General features: G+C 45.2%; 1 protein-coding gene across 3 annotated transcripts in view; it reads left to right on the top strand.

The window, feature by feature from the left end:
* itgb4 (integrin, beta 4) overlaps positions 1-15,788 on the top strand; it is a 116,856-nt gene that overhangs the window by 64,856 nt on the left and 36,212 nt on the right. For all 3 annotated transcript variants that reach the window (XM_080209145.1, XM_080209146.1, XM_080209147.1), the window contains exons 22-25: positions 3,296-3,354; positions 6,163-6,186; positions 12,551-12,699; positions 15,052-15,231. In XM_080209145.1, coding sequence (XP_080065271.1) covers positions 3,296-3,354; positions 6,163-6,186; positions 12,551-12,699; positions 15,052-15,231 — 412 coding nt within the window. The remainder of the gene's footprint in view (positions 1-3,295; positions 3,355-6,162; positions 6,187-12,550; positions 12,700-15,051; positions 15,232-15,788) is intronic.

Below are 15,788 nucleotides of genomic sequence, written 5' to 3'. Positions count from 1 at the left end.
TGCTTGTGTATATTGGGTTTGTGCAGCTGGAGGTGATGTATCTGTGCAGCATCGTTATATCGTCAATGTTATGGAGTGGCAGGCTGGTGCAATAGTTTGTGGAGCATTCAAAAAGGAAGCAAGATAAGGACATGAGAGATAAAGGAATTGGAAGACAGGCTTTTGGGATGAGATGAGGAAGATTGTGGGGAACTAAAGCACTGCCATTGGCCAGCTGGACAAATGCACTGTTTTTTGTGTTATTGTCACACACCACACTGATGTTATTTGTGAGGGTTTCCCAACTTGAAACAGTAAGGAGTCTCACAACACCAGGTTAAAGTTCAGCAGGTTTATTTGGAATCATGAGCTGTCGAAGCTCTGCTCCTTCATCGGGTGAGTGGACAGGTAGGTTTCACAGCATATATAGGCAAAAACACAACTGCAAGATAATTACAGATTGGAGTGTGAAGAATAGTTGGAATTCAAATCTTTACAGGTGCAAACAGTGTGAGTGGAGAGGGGGTTAATGTCGGGTTAAAGAGGTGTGAATTGTCTCAAGCCAGGACAGTTTGTAGAATTTTGCAAACCCAGACAGTATGCTGGGGGTTACAGATAGTGTGACATGAACCCAAGATCCCAGTTAAGGCAGTTCTCATGTGTGTGGAACTTGGCTATCAGTCTCTACTTGGCGATTCTGCATTGTGTGTCTTGAAGGCTGCCTAAGATCAGAGGCTGAAGTGTTCCCTGACTTGCCAACTTGAAACAGTTCATGGTGGTGAATGGTTTTGTTTTTGGAATGGTGTGAGAGGCATGTGAAACCCCAGTGAGAATAACCAGCCCAGGTGTCATTTAACAATTATTAAAGACTGTTTATTAAATTAAAGAAAACACAAATACATGCAGACAGAGTTACATTTCTCTAAGACTCAGCACAATGGTTAGCGCTGCTGCCTTGCAGCTCCAGGGACCTGCGTTCAATTGGCTTGGGGCACTGTCTGTGTGGAGTCTGCACGTTCTCCCCGTGTCTCCGTGAGTTTCCTCCGGGTGCTCCCATTTCCTCCCACAGTCCAAAGATGTGCGGGTTAGGTGGATTGGCCATGCTAAATTGCCCCTTAGTGTCCTAGAATGTGTAGGTTAGTGAGATTAGAAGGGTAGAACATAGAACATAGAACATTACAGCGCAGAACAGGCCCTTCGGCCCACGATGTTGCGCCGACCAGTTACAAAAACAATGACCCACTAGCCTATACCAATCCCTTTTCGTCCATAAACCTATCCATAGATCTCTTAAACGCCCCCAAACTAGGCGCATTTACAACTGCAGCAGGCAGGGCATTCCAATCCCTCACCACCCACTGAGTAAAGAACCTACCCCTGACATCCGTCCTGTAGCTACCCCCCCTTAATTTAAAGCCATGCCCCCTCGTGCTAGCTTTCTCCATCCGAGGAAAAAGGCTATCACTATCCACCCTGTCTAAACCTCTAATCATCTTATATGTTTCAATAAGATCCCCTCTTAGCCGCCTTCTTTCCAACGAAAACAACCCTAAATCCCTCAGTCTCTCCTCATAGGACCTCCCCACCATACCAGGCAACATCCTAGTAAACCTCCTCTGCACCCTCTCCAAAGCCTCCACATCCTTCTTGTAATGTGGGGACCAGAACTGCACACAGTACTCCAAGTGCGGCCGCACCAGAGTAGTGTACAGTTGCAACATTACGCTGCGACTCCTAAATTCAATCCCCCTACCAATAAACGCCAAGACACCGTACGCCTTCTTAACAACCTTATCTACTTGATTCCCAACTTTCAGGGATCTATGTACACATACACCTAGATCCCTCTGTTCATCCACACTATTCAAAGTCCTCCCGTTAGCCCTATACTCGACACATCTGTTGCTCCTACCAAAGTGAATTACCTCACACTTCTCCGCATTAAATTCCATCCGCCACCTCTCGGCCCAGCTCTGCAACCTATCTAAGTCTCCCTGCAGACTACGACACCCTTCCTCACAATCTACCACACCTCCGACTTTGGTGTCATCAGCAAATTTACTAATCCACCCAACTATACCCTCATCCAGATCATTAATAAAGATTACAAACAACAGTGGCCCCAAAACAGATCCCTGAGGCACACCACTCGTAACCGAACTCCATGATGAATATTTACCATCAACCACCACCCTCTGTCTCCTATCTGATAGCCAATTCCTGATCCAACTTCCTAGATTACCCACAATCCCATACATCTGCATTTTCTGCAGAAGCCTACCATGGTGAACCTTATCGAACGCCTTACTAAAATCCATATATACCACATCAACTGCCTTGCCCCCATCCACCTCTTTGGTCACCTTCTCAAAAAACTCAATAAGGTTAGTAAGGCACGACCTACCCGCTACAAAACCATGCTGACTATTTCTAATCAATTCATTACACTCCAAATAACTATAAATCCTATCCCTAATAATTTTTTCTAAAAAGTGCAGGGTTGTGCAGGTAGGGCCTCGGGTGGAATTGTTGTCAGTGCAGACTTGATGGGCCAAATGGCCTCCTTCTGCACTGTAGAGTTTCTATAAATTCTATACAAATAAGTATATGAATCAAGAAACACACAGTTTATGTAGGAAATATACCTACGATCCCCAAACTCCTTAAGACTTGCCCCCTTCCCAAACATCTAAATTAAATCAATTTGTAAGTCAAATCAAGATTACAGTTACCCACATAATGCAACGTTGAGGATCAAATCTGGGGAGTGTCTTTTCCTGGTCCAGTGAAGACATGTAAACCGCCTTTACAGAGTTTTCAGCACAGCCCGAGCTTTAAGATTTAGATATGGGCTTGCTCTCCTGGATGTGAGTTATGGACTGGCTTCTCAGACTGACAGATATAAACTGACCTGCCTACTTCTGAAGGTGCTGGCAATTATACCATTTTTACCTCTTTGATTCTTCATTCTGCACATTTGGCTGTCTGCATCTCTCGAATTAGCGTGTGTATAACCCCACAGACCTCTCCGTCATCTAGGTAAACTGTTTCCAACTAACAGGGCATTTTACACCTGGTTCTGTCTAGATGCCTGTTAATTTCATTACGAAGAAAGCCACATCTCATCTTGCCTTTTTGAATGCTGGCTACTGCTGTCACGAGGCCGATTTCCACCTGTTGCTGGACAGATCACACCCCATCATACCTTGTTAAATTCTTATTCCTGCTGATACTAGGCAGATCCATGATGCTATAAATGCTGTGTAATTCAATAAATGTTTAATATTATGACTGACTTCTGATCTATTGATTTTAGCTCAATGATGTATACAAATCTGTCCCAGGTTTCCAGCCAGTGCGAAAAACCAAGTTTAGGTAAGGACTCTTCCCTAGCTCTTGAGTCTCTCCGTTACTGTGTGTGTGTGTGTGTGTGTGTGTGTGTGTGTGTGTGTGTGTGTGTGTGTGTGTGTGTGTGTGTGTGTGTGTGTGTGTGTGTGTGTCTTTCCATTTTCTCAATATTGTCAACCACACCATTTAGACTTGATATGAAAATCATCAGCCACTGTTATTTTCAAACATAAACTAATATAAATAAAGTTTGTTTTTAAATTTCATTAGTGGTATATTTAATCTCTAACAGACCAGGGCTCTTTATAAAAATATATTCCTGCATCTGAAAATGCTTTTTGGAAAAAAAAATTTAAGATCCTATTTGTTATCCTCATACGTGTTAACGGATCAGTCTGCACACCATGGTCATAATTAGTTGAAGCAGCTGCCTCGTTTATAGGGTGAAACCTCACCAAAACTTAATGCATTAATATATTAAAAATACACTTGTCCACAATGCAGTCACTATTATAGCTTGTGTATATAGACATGCCCGTCCAAGAAAATGTAAAGATTTTTATTATCAATTTCAATAACAATCACTATAATCATTTCAATGTCTTGAAATTAGTTAATATAAGAAATGGAAATGCAAAATAAAGACATAGTGAGCAACTGCACTGCTTTTGTTGTGCAAATCGGCAAGAATTTACTATTCTACAGAACTCTATATACAGAGGCAAGCCTCAAATTGTTTTATGTTGAAGGCTGAATCGGGAGTTTAATAACAAACAGTGAGCTGATACAGAAGAAAGGCTTTTTAGAGAGTTTCTTTTAAGAACAAAAGAAAGGATGGTGAGAACTGAATGAAGAGGCTGGTGTTAATTTGATATTAAGTGTTCAGCTGCTGGGTGTTAACTGGGGATTTGTTTGTACATCCTGCAGAAATGATGGGTGTTGGGATTGGAGGTGCATTTTTATAATGTGTGTCCCTGTAAATAAACAGTTTATAAAGTATAAGAAGATTATACTCCAGTTTTAAGCTTCATCACTGGGATTAGAACAGGTAGGAGTGTAACGATTAGACCCAGGACCAGCAATAATGACAAAATAAACAAAGAAATTTGGTCTTTGAGGAGGAGGAAGGATCATGTAGGAATTTGAAAATTAGCACTCATCTTGTCTCCAGACATTCCCCATAGAATTCCTCTTTGTAAAAAGGCCAGTAACAGCTTTACTCCAATCAGTGTTTAATGGACAGCGTCAGTAAACCAGACACACACTGCCTGAAAGATGACAGGCTGCTTAACTACAATTTTCCATTCTTCCCTCACGGCAGACCAGCCGTCACATCACAGGTGAAGATATTTAAAAACCCGACACACTCGTTCTGCTACTGTGTTTTCTTTTTGTTTATATTGCCAATTTTTTCTGGTCTGTAAATCTGTAACTGCCTGCTGGATTCCCACTTGAATTCTTTCTGCCCATTCCCTCTCTTTCTCTCTCTCTCCATTTCTCTCCCATCACACATTACATGATTTCAAGAAGGAATTCAATGTAGCTGTTAGAGCTAAAGGGATATGGGGGGGGGAGGAGGGATCAGGATATTGAATCTGATGATTAGCCATAATCAGAATGAATGGTGGAGTGGGTCTGAAGGGCCAAATGGCCTCTTCCTGCTCTTCTTTTCAATATTTTTATGTATTTCCTTCTCTCACATACATTTGAATAGATAATGTAGGGAGTTAGTTCAAGACTAAATTACAAGCTTTGAATGGTTGTTGACATTTTGCAGTTATAATCATAATCTGAATTACCCAGCTCATAAGTTTGACCAATTGATGTAAATTTAGTGTATGTTAATGCCATGGTTATAACATTACAGACCTGTTCCAGAGACTCAGACTAATAATCCAGAGTAAATGAGTTTAAACCCATTATGGCAATTTGAGAACTTCAATATTGTCTGTAGAAATTTGGAATCATTTAAAGTGATCGTAATTGTTGTAAAAACCTACTGTCGTTTAGGGAAAAACTAACTTGCTGTCGTTAATTTTGAGCTTGATTCCTGTCTCACATTCACATCCAATCTACACAAACTGTTTGGTTCTTTTGCTAACAGTACTTGCGAATGTTTCCCTTGACCAGAAGATCATGCAAACTAGAGGGAAGGAAACCTGTTTCAATTTGAAGGTGCTGCAGAACCTTTAACATAATCACTCAGACACGAAGACTGCATGTTCCATTCTTAACAATTTAACTCACTGTCAGTATTAGTGAACTACATGTGCCATCCAGCCATACCTTGTCAGTCCCTCACCCACATTCATGTCAAAAGTTGCCATCACTGTTCAGTCCATCAGTGCTGGAAGTTCTCACGTTGATTTTCTCCAATCTCCTGTTCACAGTATGCAGACTAGAATCAGAGAGAGACACATTGGTAAGATATGGAACTGGAGGAGGGTAAAAGTGTCAGTATGAACTGGAATTATGAACCAGCTCCCCAGGAAAATCAACTGCAGAAAAATAACAAGGTTTCACATCTCTCTTGCAAGTGAGACTGGGTTTCTCTGAGAAATAATGTTTCCACCAATCATATCATGACAGATGACATGTCTGCCCTCTCTCTGTTCTCTATGTGTCTCTTTCTCTCTATCCTTCTCTATCTTCTCACACCTGTGTCCCCCTCTCTGTGTGTATCTCATTCTCTATCTCCCCCTCTCTGTGCTTCTCTGTCTTCCTGTGTCTCTCTCACTCCCTGCTCTCCCTCACCTGTAATTTGGTTGTCGTTGTGAACACTGAGACTGAAAATTTATCTGATTTAACACTTAAAATTTGTTTTGTGTTTTTTAGGCCTCAGAAATCAGCTGGAGGGAGGTAAGTAATTTCTGGACATCCTCGAGTTAGCCAGTGTCCATAACGCAGCCTCTGAGCATTCCTGTCCTGTCATTTCTGAACGATCACTGTCCGTTCAGCGACCTACAATCCTCAGCTGATAAGCACATCCTGGAGCCCACTCTGAAACACTGGTGTCACTCCCCTTGCTCAGAGACTTTTTAAGTTCACCTTTTCTGGGTTGAAAGTGCTGAGTTGTTGCTATCAGCCAGTTCCACTGGCCGCAGCTTGTCACTATAACCATTTGGCTCTCTGAGTGTTGCTGGCTATTTGAATGTAGAAGCTGTCACAACTCTGCTCGATCCTGTTCTCACCTCATAAGGGATCATCAAATAAGAAACAAAGGAAAAGAAAGGCTTTGCATTAATATAGCGCCTTTCACTAACTCAGGATGTGTCAGGGCTCACGACAGCCAATGAAATCTTTCTGAAGTGTAGTCACAGTTGGAATGTCGGGAACGCAGCAGCCAAACATCTCACAGCAAACCCCCTCAAACAGTAAATGCAATAAACTAGGGCAGCACGGTAGCACAGTGGTTAGCACTGCTACTCCTACAACTCCAGGGTCCTGGGTTCGATTCCCGGCTTGGGTCCCTGTCTGTGTGGAGTTTGCACATTCTCCTCGTGTCTGTGTGGGTTTCTTCCGGGTTTCCTCCCACAGTCCAAAGATGTGTGGGTTAGGTTGATTGGCCATGCTAAGAAATTGTCCCTTAGTGTCCTGGGATGCTTAGGTTAGAGGGATTAGTGGGTATAATATGTAGGGATATGGGGGTAGGGCCTGGGTGGGATTGTGTTTGGTGCAGACTTGATGGGCCGAAGGGCCTCTTCACTGTACAGTTCTATGATTCTATGTTCTAGAACAAAGAACGATACAGCACAGGAACAGGCCCTTTGGCCTTCCAAGCCTGCACCGATCGTGTGTTCCTAACTAGACCATCCGTTTGTATCCCTCTATTCCCAGTCTGCTCATGTGGCTATCCAGATAAGTCTTAAACGATCCCAGCATGTCCCCCTCAACCACCTTGCTTGGTAATGAATTCCAGGCCCCCACCACCCTCTGTGTAAAATACGTCCCCGCATTTCTGTATTGAACCTTGAACTTGTGACCCCTTATGTTTGTCATTTCTAACCTGGGAAAAAGTTTCTAACTGTTCACCCTATTTATGCCCTTCATAATTTTATAACCTATTAGGTCGCCCCTTAAATTCCGTCTTTCTCACTTTACTCAATCTCTCCTCATAGCTAAGACCCTCCATAACAGGCAACACCCTGGTTAACCTTTTTTGTACTCTCTCCAAAGCCTCCTCGTCTTTCCAGTAGTGTGGCGACCAGAACTGGACGTAGGATTCCAGATGTGGCCTAACCAACGTTCTATATAACTGCAACATCATGCCAACTTTTATACTCTATGCCCCATCCAATAAAGGCAAGCATGCCACATGCCTTCTTCATCACCCTCTCCACCTGTGCTGCCACCATCAAAGATCTGTGGACTTGCACCCCCAGGTCCCTCTGTGTGTCTATATTCCTGATGGTTCTGCCATTTATCGTATAGCTCCCCCTACATTAGATCTACCAAAATGTATCACTTTGCATTTATCTGGATTAAATTCCATCTGCCATTTCTCTGCCCAATTTTCCAGTGTATCTATATCCTGCTGTATTCTCTGACAATGTTCGTCGCTATCCACAACTCCAGCAATCTTTGTGCCATCCGCAAACTTACATAAGAACATAAGAACATAAGAAATAGGAGCAGGAGTAGGCCAACTAGCCCTTCGAGCCTGCCCCGCCATTCAATAAGATCATGGCTGAACTGTCGTGGCTCAGTTCCACATTCCCGCCCTCTCCCCATAACCCTTAATCCCCTCTCTTATCAAAAACTCATCAACCCGCGTCTTAAAAATATTTAGCGAGGTAGCCTCCACCACTTCAACGGGCAGAGAATTCCAGAGATTCACCACCCTTTGAGTGAAGAAGTTCCTCCTCAACTCTGTTCTAAACCGCCCCCCCTTTATCTTGAGGCTGTGCCCCCTAGTCCTACTATCCTTTCTGAGCGGGAAGAGTCTCTCCACCTCTATCCTATCCATCCCATTCATCATCTTATACGTCTCAATGAGATCTCCCCTCATTCTTCTAAACTCTAACGAGTACAAGCCTAATTTATTCAGCCTCTCCTCATAGCTCAACCCCCTCAACTCTGGCATCAGCCTAGTAAACCTCCTCTGCACTCCCTCCAAGGCCAAAATATCCTTGCGTAAGTGCGGCGCCCAAAACTGCACACAGTTACTGATCACACCAGCTACATCTTCTTCCACATCATTTATATATATCACAAACAGCAGAGGTCCCAGTACAGAGCCCTGCGGAATATCAATAGTCACAGACCTCCAATCAGAAAAAGACCCCTCCTCTGTCTTCTATGGCCCAGCCAGTTCTGTAGCCATCTAGTTAGCTCACCTTTGATCCTGTGAGATTTAACCTTTTGCACCAATTTGCCATTAGGGACCTTGTCAAAAGCTTTACTAAAATCCATGTAGATGACATCCACGGCCCTTCCCTCGTCAATCATTTTTGTCACCTCCTCAAAAAACTCAACCAAATTTGTGAGGCCTGACCTCCCTTGTACAAAACCATGTTGTCTATCGTTAATGAGACTATTCAGTTCTAAATTCAGTTCAGTTCAGGACTATTCAGTTCAGGGCGCCGCACCTGCGCAAGGATATTTTGGCCCTGGAGGGAGTGCAGAGGAGGTTTACTAGGCTGATACCGGAGTTGAGGGGATTGAGCTATGAGGAGAGGCTGAATAAACTAGGCTTGTACTCGTTAGAGTTTAGAAGAATGAGGGGAGATCTCATTGAGACGTATAAGATGATGAATGGGATGGATAGGATAGAGGTGGAGAGACTCTTCCCGCTCAAAAAAGACAGTAGGACTAGGGGGCACAGCCTCAAGATAAAGGGGGGGCGGTTTAGAACGGAGTTGAGGAGGAACTTCTTCACTCAAAGGGTGGTGAATCTCTGGAATTCTCTGCCCGTTGAAGTGGTGGAGGCTGCCTCGCTAAATATTTTTAAGAAGCGGGTTGATGGGTTTTTGATAAGAGAAGGGATTGAGGGTTATGGGGAGAGGGCGGGAAAGTGGAACTGAGCCACGACAGATCAGCCATGATCTTATTGAATGGCGGGGCAGGCTCGAAGGGCTAGATGGCCTACTCCTGCTCCTATTTCTTATGTTCTTATGTTATGTTCTTAAATGTGTATAGATCCTATCTCTAACAATCTTCTCCAACAATTTCTCTACCACGGACGTCAAGCTCACTGGCCTATAGTTACCTGGGTTATCCTTGCTACCCTTCTTAAATAACAAGACCACATTTGTTATCCTCCAATCCTCTGGGACCTCAGCTTTGTTCAATGAATAAACAAAGATTTCTGTCAGAGACCCGGCAATTTCATCCCTTGTCTCCCCTCAGTAATCCAAGACAGATGCCATCTGGTCCTGGGGATTAGTCTACCTTAATGCTTCCTAAAACACCTAACACTTCCTCCCTTGTAATTGTGATTTGTTCTAACGGGTCTACACATCCCTCTGAGACACTACCACCCAATGTGTCCCTCTCCTTTGTAAATACTGATACAAAGTATTCATTTAGAATCTCACCTACTTCCTTGGGTTTGAAGCATAATTCCTCTCCTTTGTTCTTGAGAGGTCCGACTCTTTCTCTGACAACCCTCCTGTTCCTAACATATGTATAAAATGCCTTGGAATTCTCTTTAATCCTGTCTGGCAAGGACATTTCATGACCTCTTTTTGCCCTTCTGACTCTCTGTTTGAGTTCTTTTCTACTCTCTCTGTATTCCTCCATTGCTTCATCTGTTTTAGCTGCCTGGACCTTATGTATCTTATGTATGCCTCTTTTCCCTTTTTGATTAGACCCACAATTTCCCTGGTTATCTACAGCTCTCGAATCCTTCCTTTCCTGTCCTTTCTTTTTACAGGCACATGCCTGTCCTGCACTCCTATCAACTGCTCCTTAAAAGACTCCCACATGCCAGATGTGGATTTACCCTCGAACAGTCTCTCCCAATCAACAGCCACCAGATCCTGCTTAATCCGGCTGTAGTTAGCCTTTCCCCAATTCAGCACCTTACCCATAGGACAATACTCACCCTTTTCCATGACTATTTGGAAGTTTACAGAATTGTGGTCACTGTTTGCCACATGTTCCCCCACTGAAACTTTGATGACCTGACTGGGCTCATTCCCCAGTACTGAGTCCAGTATAGCTCCCTCTCTAGTTGGACTATCAACAAATTGTTCCAAAGAACTTTCTTGGATACATTTTATAAATTCCTCCCTGTCCGGACCCCCAGCCCTCAGGGATTTCCAGTCTATATGAGGGAAATTAAAGTCTCCCACTACAACAACCCTATTTTTTCCACCTGTCCAGAATCTCCTTACATATCCGTTCCTCAACTTCCCGTGGGCTGTTGGAGGGCCTGTAGTATACCCCCAGCATAGTGACTGTGCCCTTCCTGTTCCTGAGCTCCACCCACAGTGTCTCATTACACGATCCTTCCAAATTGTCCACCCTCTGTACCGCTGTAATATGCTCCCTAACCAGTATTGCTTCTCCCCCACCTCTTCTAGCCCCTCCTCTGTCTCACCTAAAACATTAATACCCCGGAATATTTAGCTGCCAGTCCTGTCCTTCTTTTAACCAAGTCTTCGTCACCGCAACCACATCCAAGTTCCAACCACCAGGGCATCTATTTTCATTTTGCCTGAGGTATAAATATTGACCAGGATATCAGGATACAATCTGCTTGTTCTTTTTTGAAATAATGCCAAGGATCTTTTATATTCACCTGAGAGAGTTAACTTTCATCTGAGGGATGGTTCCTGTGACAGTGCAGCACTCCCCTCAGCGCTGCACTGGGTGTGTCAGCATGGATCATGTGCTTAACGCTCTGAAGTGGGACCATATCATTTCACTGTAGCTGGAAGTGTTATCGCTGAACCCGCAGCTTGTCACTGAGCACAATATGTATCTTCACGAATTCTGCTTTTACTCACTACAAGAAGTATGGAGAGAATTTGCCCACTATAACAGCAAGAAGAATTAAATTCAAAATATAAACATAGAACATAGAACATTACAGCGCAGAACAGGCCCTTCGGCCCACGATGTTGCGCCGACCAATGACCCACTAGCCTATACCAATCCCTTTTCATCCATAAACCTATCCAGAGATCTCTTAAACGCCCCCAAACTAGACGCATTTACAACTGCAGCAGGCAGGGCATTCCAATCCCTCACCACCCACTGGGTAAAGAACCTACCCCTGACATCTGTCCTATAACTACCCCCCCCTTAATTTAAAGCCATGCCCCCTCGTGCTAGCTTTCTCCATCCGAGGAAAAAGGCTATCACTATCCACCCTATCTAAACCTCTAATCATCTTATATGTTTCAATAAGATCCCCTCTTAGCCGCCTTCTTTCCAACGAAAACAACCCTAAATCCCTCAGTCTCTCCTCATAGGACCTCCCCACCATACCAGGCAACATCCTAGTAAACCTCCTCTGCACCCTCTCCAACGCCTCCACATCCTTCCTGTAATGCGGGGACCAGAACTGCACACAGTACTCCAAGTGCGGCCGCACCAGAGTTGTGTACAGTTGCAACATGACGCTGCGACTCCTAAATTCAATCCCCCTACCAATAAACGCCAAGACACCGTACGCCTTCTTAACAACCTTATCTACTTGATTCCCAACTTTCAGGGATCTATGTACACATACACCTAGATCCCTCTGTTCATCCACACTATTCAAAGTCCTCCCGTTAGCCCTATACTCGACACATCTGTAGTCACACAGTAGCTTCAGGGTTATGGGGCCAATATTGAATCCTGACGCACAGGATGGAGTGAGCTGGTCCCCATAACCAATTACACCAACAGCCCCACCCCACCCCTGCCTGTTACCCAGAGCCTGGCCTTCAATCTCCTTTTCAAATACTTACCCAATTTCCTTTTGAAAGTTACCATTGAATCTGCTGCCTCCACCCTTTCGGATAGTGGCTGTGTAAAAAACAATTCTTCTCATTTCCCCTCTGGTTCTTTTGCCAATCAATGTCAGTCTGTAATCTGTTTACTGACCTCCCAGCCGATGGGAACAGTTTTCCCACACCTCTGCGCCCCAGTAATACCCTTCAGAGTTTTGAAACCTTTTATCAGATTTCTTGTTAATTTTCCCTGCTGAGAACAGAACAGTCACAGCTTTAATAATCTCTCCACAGAGCTGAGGTATGAACTTGGTAAATTCTGGCTATTTTCACCACAGGCAGGACCTGGCTATCATCGACACACAGTTACCAGCCTTTCGCTCAGCAGAGAAACAGATCATGAACATAACTGAAGAAAAGGTTAACATGGAAGCCTTCAATAATTTGCAAGTTTGCCCCGGTTACTACACAGTGGCGTCTGACCGAGGTGAGGAAACATTTCCTTACCCAGTTCCGTAAGGAAAATTTGGGAATGGGATCTATGGAGTGGATCACTTGGAAGTTTGGGGGTAGAGTGGATCACTAGGACAGGACTGACTGCGGGGAGTAGATCTCTAGGTCTGGAGTTGATTGTGTGGGTGGATCACTGGAATTGGGAGTTGATTGTGTGGGGTGGATCACTGGGATTGGAGTTGATTGTGTGGGGTGGATCACTGGGATTGGGAGTTGATTGTGTGGGGTGGATCACTGGGATTGGGAGTTGATTGTGTGGAGTGGATCACTGGGATTGGGAGTTGATTGTGTGGAGTGGATCACTGGGATCAGGAGTTGATTGTGTGGGGTGGATCACTGGGATTGGGAGTTGATTGTGTGGGGTGGATCACTGGGATTGGGAGTTGATTGTGTGGAGTGGATCACTGGGATTGGGAGTTGGTTTTGTCGGGTGGATCACTGGATCAGGAGTTGATTGTGTGGAGTGGATCACTGGGATCAGGAGTTGATTGTGTGGGGTGGATCACTGGGATTGGAGTTGATTGTGTGGAGTGGATCACTGGGATTGGGAGTTGATTGTGTGGGGTGGATCACTGGGATTGGAGTTGATTGTGTGGGGTGGATCACTGGGATTGGAGTTGATTGTGTGGGAATGGATCACTGGGATTGGGAGTTGATTGTGTGGGGTGGATCACTGGGATTGGGAGTTGGTTTTGTTGGGTGGATCACTGGATCAGGAGTTGATTGTGTGGAGTGGATCACTGGGATTGGGAGTTGATTGTGTGGAGTGGATCACTGGGATTGGGAGTTGATTGTGTAGTTTGGATCACTGGGATTGCCCCCCCACCCCACCGATTGCCCCTAAACCCTGCCCACAATAGGCCCCACCCCTTGGCACTGCTTGATGCCCAGGGGGCCCCACCCCTCCACTGCCCAACCCCCTGGGGAGCTAGTCTGACCCCCACCGGAATGAAGTATTCCTGGCATTCAATTGGGACCTGACTAATAAACATAGTTAAAACATATTTTAAAAAGATTTAAATGATTTACCTGCCTTTCCACTGATTTCCAGCGGGGTTTGGCCTGCGACTGTTCACCAGCTCTGGGAGATGCGAATGCACAAATCCTGTTCAATGCTGGCATCGCGCATCTCCCACTGCCACCCGACAGAAAGATCCCAGGGCATGATGAGAGAATCGCAGCCCATATCTTTACTCAGAGGGTAGTAAGGGCGTGGAATGCCCTGCCTAGAGCAGTCGTGGACTCGCCAACTTTAAGGGCGTTCAAATGGTCAGTGGATAGGCATATGGATAACATTGGAATAGTTTAGGTTAGAGGGTCATTAGATTGGTTCCACTGGTCGGCACAACATCGAGGGCCAAATGGCCTGTACTGCGCTGTAATGTTCTATGTTCATATTGCAGCCATATAAAACCTTGGTTAGGCCGCATTTGGAGTATTGTGTGCGGTTCTGGTCACCACACTACCAGAAGAACCTGGGAGCTTTGGAGAGGGTGTAAAGGAGGTTCACCGGGTGTTGCCAGGTCTCGAGGGCATTGGCCATGAGGAGAGGTTGAATAAACTAGGATTGTTTTCACTGGAAAGATGGATGCTGAGGGGAGACCTGATAGAATGTACAAAATTATAAGATGCACAGACAGGGTGGAGAGTCAGAGACTTTTACCCAGTGTGGAAGCATCAATTACAAGGGGGGACAGGATTAAACTGAGGGGGAAAGTTTAAGGGGAATGTGTGGGGGAAGTTTTTCACACAGGGAGCGGTGGGTGCCTGGCCAGAAGAGATGGTAGAAGCAGGCACATTGGCAACATCTAAGAGGTATCTGGATGGTTACAGGAATAGGGAGGGAATCGAGGGATACGGACCAAGGGCAGAAGGTTTTAGTTAGGGCATCATGATCGACACAGGCTTGGTGGGCCTAAAGGCCTGTCCCCGTGCTGTACTTTTCTTTGTTCTTTTCTTTATTGACAAGGGCCTCAAAGGTTACTGAGGGTAGGCAGAACGTGGGGTTGAAGATTACCCGTGATCTTATTGAGCGCTGACGGAGCAGGCTCGAGAGGCCGAATGGCCTAATGCTCCTAATCTGTATGACTTGGATTGACTGTGTGGTGGGGATCGTTCAGACTCGAAGCAAACTGTGTGCAGTCAATCTCTAAACATCTGAACGAAAACTTATCATACCATAATCGTGACAATAATAGAGTAACTGAATGGACGTTAACCTTCTCCTCAATCTGTCCCTATACCAGGATTGTAATGGTATTAAAGCAGGTGTGTGAGTGTAAGCAGCTATCTGAAAGTCATCATCGATCTCCTGATCTTTTGGCAGGTGCTCATGGGCAGGTGGAGTTCCAGGATGGGGTGGAAATGGTTAATGTGCGGGTCCCCCTCTTTGTGAAGGACGAAGATGACGATGAGAAACATTTGCAGGTGGAGGCTGTCGACGTTCCGAAGGGGATCGCAGAAATTGACCAGCGATTTGTGCACATTACCATCATCAAAGAAGCCCGTACGTCTTTGGGAACCTCGCCTCGGCCTGCATGGTTCCAGTTCCTCTGTCGTTCAGCTCACCCAAACCCCATTCTGGTTCTCTCAGTTCCGTCTTCATACTGACCTTCTCCAGATTACTGTCCTCACCATGTGATCCTGGAGGGCTAGAAGGCCATTCTTTATGTCTGAGGCTGGATGGCGCTCAGTTCAATCGTGAGAGGCATCACGGCCTAGCGGAGTTCAGTCCTTGCCTGAGGGGGATACTGGCTGTCTGACAGGAGCTGGTGGACTGTGAGAGGCAACGCAGCCCAGCAGAGTTCAGTCCTTGCCTGAGGGGGATACAGGCTGTCTGACAGGAGCTGGTGGACTGTGACAGGCATCACGGCCCAGCAGAGTTCAGTCCTTGCCTGAGGGTGATACTGGCTGTCTGACAGGAGCTGGGTGACTGTGACCAGGAGCACCAAGGCCATTTGTGGTGCTTCCAATGTTCAGTTAAATTTGCAAGCCTGGGGATCGATAGTGCTTCTTCTGGTCGGGATGTTTCAATACCAGACAACACAATAAAATTACCCAATG

The sequence above is a fragment of the Carcharhinus amblyrhynchos genome, chromosome 21 (assembly GCF_965287045.1).
Source record: "Carcharhinus amblyrhynchos chromosome 21, sCarAmb.v2.hapA, whole genome shotgun sequence".
In the NCBI taxonomy this organism is placed as follows: Eukaryota; Metazoa; Chordata; class Chondrichthyes; order Carcharhiniformes; family Carcharhinidae; genus Carcharhinus; species Carcharhinus amblyrhynchos.
Note: the sequence above shows the minus strand (reverse complement) of the source record. Positions and strands in the feature narration are given on the sequence as shown.